At 44.9% G+C, this 7500-nt stretch overlaps 1 protein-coding gene across 1 annotated transcript in view; it reads left to right on the top strand.

The window, feature by feature from the left end:
• Positions 1–13: 13 nt before the first annotated feature.
• LOC146688669 (neural cell adhesion molecule L1-like) overlaps positions 14–7500 on the top strand; it is a 21759-nt gene continuing 14272 nt past the window's right edge. The window contains exons 1-9 of the mRNA XM_085437490.1: positions 14–402; positions 1834–1848; positions 3012–3114; positions 3587–3753; positions 4730–4852; positions 5139–5309; positions 5682–5793; positions 6381–6565; positions 6856–6987. Coding sequence (XP_085293616.1) covers positions 258–402; positions 1834–1848; positions 3012–3114; positions 3587–3753; positions 4730–4852; positions 5139–5309; positions 5682–5793; positions 6381–6565; positions 6856–6987 — 1153 coding nt within the window. The 5' untranslated portion in view covers positions 14–257. The remainder of the gene's footprint in view (positions 403–1833; positions 1849–3011; positions 3115–3586; positions 3754–4729; positions 4853–5138; positions 5310–5681; positions 5794–6380; positions 6566–6855; positions 6988–7500) is intronic.

Genomic DNA, 7500 nt, shown 5'->3' with positions numbered 1-7500 from the left:
CTCCCCCCACAGCCAGCTCCTGAAGAAGCGTTTGTGGAGCTGACGGAGCGAGGAGCGAGCCTCACTCACAGTTGGGCTGTAAAGGAAACAGACACACCCACCAACTTACTGCTGTTTACTCCTCTCAGCTCTCCCTCAGCTCCGGGCGGTCCCTGGAGTGTGTGTCTGCCTTGGTGTGCGTGGGTGTGTGTGTGTGTTTCTTTATGTGTTGATGAGTGTGTGGGTGTCTTGCATCACTTTTGATGGGACATTGAAAGATGTGTGTGTCACAGAGTCGGTGGATGGGCTGTAGGGGGATGTGCTCCCCCGCCCTCCCGCTGCTCCTCCTCCTCCTGCTCCCTCTGTCCTTCCTCTCCTCCACGCCTCCGTTTGCTCAGGGAGCCATCCACATCCCCGAAAGCTGTGAGTACTCCCTCCTCCACTGCACACATCACACACTGGAAACACTGGAAACACTGGAAAGTGTTTGTTTTTTCATTTCCAGTAAATATTTCCAAACCATTTCCTCAGAATTAACAGGGCTGGGAAGTATGAGGGAGAATTTCCACATTTGGCTTCTCTAATCATATCATTACTCTTTGAAATTAAGTATCAGGTCAGTAGATTTCTGCTGTAGCCACCAACTTGAATTATTTCATAGGCATCAGGGGAGGAGTCTAAACTACCCACGAGCCTCTGATGCAGCGCTGTGGAGAAGAACCAGAACTATGGATTTCTTTTTTCTTTAGCCTTTGTCAAGACGTAACGTTCAACATTTGATGCGTTTGGTTGAAATGTTCGCAGAGACGTCAGGTCAGTTCAGGTTATTTATGTTGCTCCAACTCACAAGAACAGTTACTTCAAGACACTTTAGACTCCAAAGACCCCACAGTATGCTGTGAAAATCAACCCCTCCCCATACGATCAGCACATTGTGACAGTGGGAAGGAAAAACTCCTTTTTAACAGGAAAAAACTTCCTGTAGAACCATCAGTTGTGGAGTGAGGGGTGACAGAAGAAGAGAGAAAAAGAAAGCACCGGGAGACATCGTCTGTGAGATCATAGAGCTCTGCAGTAGCCACAAACTCTCCTTCAGGGTTGTCTCCTCGAGCACCTCTGGACCAAAGCTCACTCTGACCACTGCGACGTCACCACAGACCTCAGACTCCAACAAAAAGCTGTTCGCCTTTCAGGCATCTGAGGAAAAACCTTTGATGGAACTGACCAGAAACGTGACGTGTGCTGATAGGGGGCCATTTAAAGGTGGATCCTTTGGTTCCTGCACAGTAAAGTTCAGTAAAGCTCTGGTGCTGTGTTTATTCCTGTCAGATATGGAACTTTCGAACACATCTAAGCACAAATATAAATCCAAACAATCAGGTTAGAATAACCTCTGGTCCTGGAGATAAAGGTCAAAGGTCAGCAGGCTTATCACACTCCTAGAGGAGAGGAGGGGAAGCGGGAGTCAGAGGAGGAATCAGGTTCAGTCTGACCTTCGGTAAACGACCTTCTTTCTGGGTGTGGCAGGAGAGGAAGAAGAGAAGGATAGGAGGAGGAGGAGGAGGAGAACGATGGGGGAGGTGGAGAGAGGGGAGGGAGGGGAAGGAAAAGGAGACACGGGGAAGAAAAAATAAGGAGATGGATGTAAAGTGACCTGAGACGCCAGTGTGTCTGAGTCAGAAAACCAAGAAGGAAGATAAAATCCCTGAGATGTTGTCACTGTTAATAAAAATCCTGTTAATGAGCAGATCTTGTCCCGCTCGGGGAACAGCATGAAGAATGTGCCAGCATGTGTTTGTTCAGTCTGTAAACCTTTCCTTTCTGCTCTCCTTTCACTGCTTCCCGTGGACACAGATACAAAAGACAACAGTAAGTGATTTTCTTTGTTGCTGTAATTAAGAAATGTGTGTCGTGTCTGCAGCTCTGACGTGAGCGGTGCTTCATTGGTAGAAACCTGCTCCGGACGTCTGCTGACTGTGTCTCGCACCTGCTCACCTGCACTTTTCCTGTTAGATTTGTCAAAGCAGAACATCTCTCCCCTGCATCACTCCACACAGACACTAAGGAAGAGATCATGTATATTAGCTCATTTAAAACTGATTTAATGTTATTTTGAGTATTTTTCTGAAACAGATGTACGGATATTTGGAGGGCTGAAACTGCCACATTAGTCATTTCATTGTATTTCTGTATAGTTCTTGTGCAAAAGTCTTGGACCACTTTTCATTTCTCTGTATTTCTTGGATTCGGTGCAGCAATTTAATGAAATGTGCAAACATACATAGAAATGAACATGACAGAGTTTGTACAGCTCCAACGAACCTGAGTAAATGTTTGTCATGCGCAGCTTTATTTTTCAGCACAAACTGAACTCTGTCCTTTCAGTATGTTCAGGAACAGCTCTCCACACATTTGAAAACAGCACAGGTCGACCAAAGTGTTGTACATGGTAAAAAAAAAAAAAAAGCAGAGCAAACACACACAAAGAACAAAACAAAAACTCAGTCATAACTTAAAGCTGGTGAGTAACAGTGTGTTTTCAGACGGGTTTGAAGATGTTGAGTGTTGGAGGGATCCTAATTTGAAGCAGCAATATCACAAAGGTCTCCTCTGTGTTGTAGCCTGCTTCTAGGGACGATCAGAAGCTACTTATCAGCTGACCTGAGACTCATTTATCTACAAAATATTTTATTTAAATATACAATGTCACAAAATATCAGAGTATTCCATTAAAAACTGTAGTTTTTAATTTTTGCTGTTATTATAGGATGTTTATCTTTTTTTATTTTTGAAACAGTGGCTCCTGTTAACCACGATGGTTTTAGAGGACCTGCCAGAACTAAGAATGATGAATGAGCTTCAGTCAATCCCTCTAGATGTGTCTCGATCTGTACGCCCTACTTTACCTGCCTGTACTCTGCCAATTTCATTACTGTGTGTGTGTGTGTGTGTGTGTGTGTGTGTGTGTGTGTGTGTGTGTGTGTGTGTGTGTGTGTGTGTGTGTGTGTGTGTGTGTGTGTGTGTGTGTTCAGTATTTCAGCCTCCAGTGCTGACAGAGATGCCAAAATCACACACAGTGTTTTCTCTAGAAGACTTCAATCTGGCCTGTGAGGCCACCGGGAACCCAGCACCCACGTACGTACACCTGTGTGTGTGTGTGTGTGTGTGTGTGTGTGTGTGTGTGTGTGTGTGTGTGTGTGTGTGTGTGTGTGCTGACATGGCAATAAATGTCCTCATAATAAAACAAGAACAAAATTGTCTCTCAGCTGTTTCCCTCCCCGAGCTCGTCCCTCTCTCCACTCCCTGCTTCTCTCGGGGAGACAGACTGTTAAAAGTAATAATAACAGCTGTAAATGTTACACTTCCTCATATTTATGTATTTCTGTATTTCAGGCCGTCAATCAAAAGGCTGAAAATTTTACATGAACCTGTTTCCGGCTTTGATCCAAAGATAAAGACTCGCTGCTTTATAATGAAAATGTAGATCCTTCAAAATAGCTCACAAATAAATAGAAGCTGTTTTCTTCATTGTGTGATTTAAGGTTTGTTTCTGTGACTTTGTAAACTGCTGATGTGCTGACAGCCGTTCTCCCCTCTGTGCTCATAGATTCCGTTGGCTGAAAGATGGCGAGTTGTTCGGATCTGAGACCGAAGGATCCGGAACGCTGAGAGGCGACAATTCTTCCCTGGATATGTTAGAGGGTGAATACCGCTGCTACGCCTCCAACAGTCTGGGCACCGCCATGACACAAACCGTCAAAGTCAACGTAGAGCGTGAGTCACACAAAGGCACAGATGTCACACGATCATATAAAATCACACACACACATCAGTGAGTCAGTGAGGTTGATCGGGGCCACCTGTTCTGCTCGCTCATCTCAAGTTGCCACGGCAACCATTTCCCGGAGACAGCACTGTGACGTCACTCAGTAGGGAGGATGTACCGTGGGTGTGGAGGATGAAGCCGATGGCTGCGGTCAGCGTGCACACAGACTCACTAAAATCTCTCCAGATGAAATATTATACTGTACGGGCTCTTGCTGCCCCGGATCTCACCTCTGCCGTGGTTTTGATTGCAGTTCAGTTCTTTCAGATTTTATTTATTTATTTCCTCTGCAAATTACTTCCATAATTTGTTGTTTTTCTTCCTCACAGTTTTTTTTTTCTGTGATTGAATATTGCTCTGTGACTTCCAGAGAACCATTGTTCTCAATTAATTTGGGAAACTTCAATGTTTACAATCAGCTCAGCCAGCGTTTGTAAAGGTTTTGATGACTAAATGTCAGTTTCAACAGGCAGCATGTGGTCGAGGTATCTTGATTTACCCAAAGCACCATCAGAAAGCTGCTTTTAGCAAATAAAACTTTTAAACAATGTTTCAGAGCAAAATAAATAACTGGCTGGTGAAACCTGAGAAGCTGTGCAGGAAATATGAGATTCAAGTTAATCATGTGACCCAAAAAGACAGATGATGTCACTCTGTGTCCACATGATTGTAAATATGCAGCTATTGTTTCAGCTCCTCTTAATTACAAATGAACCCTGGCATTGTTTTTATATAATTTAGGCATTTAAAGTCTATTATCCTGGAGATTTCCTCCAGTCCACTGTGTTACAACAGCTGTGGAGTGTATCTTTACAATTATCTTCTTCCTTCTTTGTATTGTTTTATTTTGCGTCACTATTTTCATTGTTTCTTCATTGTTACCTGCACAAGTATTAACTTGTATTCTGCTGCTTTGTGTTTCAGCTCAGCCAATTCTCATGAAACAACAAGTGGAGCGTGAGCGAGGACTCGTGGGACAGAGTATGGTCCTGTCCTGCAACCCTCCAAAAAGCTCGCCTCCTCCCAGCATCCACTGGATGAACATAAGTGAGTGTGCCGATCTGTTTCCTGTCCCGTTCATCAGCTGCCTGCCTCTGTGACACACAGACTCTTTATGTCCACTCTCCTCCATTTTTCTATGACTGACCTTCTCTGCCTTTTCAGTTATCAGCTTATTGAGGCTGCGGTGCAATAAAGCGAGGTGCTTATTGTGCATTTGAAGAGCAAACTAACCAATTTCATTTTACACTGACGTGAAAAACATTTTCACCTTCCACTGCAGTTTCCATGCTTTATTTCCCACCTACATTAAACTGTCCCCGTCCCGGCTCAGATTTGATGCACATTACTCGGAGTGAGAGAGTGACGATCGGCCTGGACGGGAAGCTGTACTTCGCGAACCTCGTGAAGAGTGACAGCAAAGAGGACTACATCTGCCACGCCCAGTACAGAGAGGCCAGGACTATTCTACCTGCCACTGCTGTCTCCCTCTCTGTCAAGCAGAGTGAGCGCACACACAACGCACAATGCACACAAAGTGTTAAATATAGAGATAAGAAAAATCAGAAAAGTGAGTCAGAGCATCACGCTGTCCTGTGTGTGTGCGGACCGTGATCACGCTCTCTGTGTGAGGTAACATCAGCCAGAACAGTTAATTATGTCATGCAGACTACACTGTAACACAACTGAGACACCAGTGTTTGTTCCACTATGATGACGCGTATATGCTCAGTAACTAGATCACAGTCGACTAATCAGCCCTGCCCTGTAGGCTATTTGTCTTCATTTCATCATTTATTGTTGCAATAATCAGCATGACCGTGATGATCGAGCTTCACAGTTTCCGTGTCCTGATTTCTGTCTTCACATCGTCCAGGTAACAGCGTGGCTCATGGAGGAAAACCCGAGTTCTTCCACCACAGGAACCACTCCCAAATATCAGCCCTCAAGGGGAACAGCGTCACCCTGGAATGTTTACCCAGAGGCCTGTAAGCATCTCAGTGTGTGTGTGTGTGTGTGTGTGTGTGTGTGTGTGTGTGTGTGTGTGTGTGTGTACTTCCACCTTCAGTTTGTTTACACGTGAAACTCATGTCATGTTTATGATCCTTGTGGCATAAGAATGACTGACCCACCTGGTTCGCTCTTTCAACGCACTTTATTCCCAGTTGCTGCTCTCACAACACTCAGCTGTGGCTTTTCTGCTACAGCCACACACAACAACAACAACAATAACAACCACACTCAGGACCCAGTTACTGTTTCATATTTTCTCTGCTCGTAAGAAATTGGCCTGCTGACCTCATGCAGCCTTGCTCCTTTTTCTTCATATGAAATCATTTGATCTGTTCAGTTTCATTCTAATGATCCTGCTTCCTGTCTATGGCAACAAATGGACTCTCACTATAATTTTGAGTTAATGATGAAAAAGGATGTTACATCATTACCAAGATCATCTGCATGCACTCAGCTCTAATTTCCTCCTGTGATCGATCTTCTGTTCGTCGCCTACCTCACTTCCATGATCGGTTCTCTCTCACAGTCACATCCTTCTGTTCTTCCATGTCCGTCTCTGCAGACCCACACCTCAGGTGGAATGGAAGAAAAAGGATGGTGTCCTGGCAGACACAACCGGCCAAGTTATTAACTTTGACCGCTGGCTCCACTTCGACAACATCACCCTGGATGACGACGGCGAGTACGAATGCAAAGCCTCCAACACCCACGGCTCCATCACGCGCTCCTTCACGGTCACTGTGGAAGGTAGGCCGCTGAGCCGAGCGCACAGACGATCACGGTGCTCTGCTGACCGTGAGGACGTGATCTCTGTGTTAGTTTGAACTCTAACGTGTTTGTGCTCCTCTGTCTGAGATGATTGTGAGTCTTTACTGAAGAACATGTGTACATGTTCACAACTTCAAATGAGCACTTCACTAATTAACATCAACAGGTCCTGAAGCCTGTTCAGAGTTACAGCCAAATGTTCAACAGACAAGTTCTGACTCTGAGATTTATATTTTAGGGTTTAAATGCTGCTTTTCTTCGTTTTCCAGCGGCTCCTTACTGGATGAAGGAGCCTCAGAACCTGATGTACACTCCCGGGGAAACAGTCCGACTGGACTGTCAGGCGGACGGCATCCCGAGGCCCAGCATCACCTGGAGGATCAACAGTCAGCTGTTAACAGGTACAGCAAGATTCTGACGGACCTGTTTGTGATTCTTTGGGGAGAAACTGTAGCACCTGATGTGTGTGATTGATACTCAGGAGTTATCGATTTCTTATATAGTGCACATGATAAACTACCTTTAAACAGCTGGGGCAAACAGACTTGTATTACTCTGATGATCAGCACTTTGCAGAGTGAACCGTTCCTTCGGGTAACTCGATGTTGATTCTATTAAAGCTTGATGGCCACAGACATAGATTTGAAGGCAGGGCAGAGCGAGCATTTCCTGGCTCCAGGCTGTCGACTTTCTGTGGACAGAGAGCCTCTTAAGCTTAACGTGAATTAGATGGACTCACCAAAAGAGAGAGAGAGAAGTGAGAAGATAGAAAAATAAACAGAGAGTAAGGAAACAAATCATCAGAACAAAGAAGAGGGAGAAATGACTGAATCAAAAGACCGGGGCAGAAAGAATGGACGATGGAAATGAGACAAAGAAAGAGTCCACATTTCTGTATCAAACCTTCTTCTTGA

This window comes from Copadichromis virginalis, linkage group LG17, assembly GCF_057382275.1.
Source record: "Copadichromis virginalis isolate Kocher_CV1m ecotype Utaka linkage group LG17, C_Virginalis_male_GT1.1, whole genome shotgun sequence".
Taxonomy (NCBI): domain Eukaryota; kingdom Metazoa; phylum Chordata; class Actinopteri; order Cichliformes; family Cichlidae; genus Copadichromis; species Copadichromis virginalis.
Note: the sequence above shows the minus strand (reverse complement) of the source record. Positions and strands in the feature narration are given on the sequence as shown.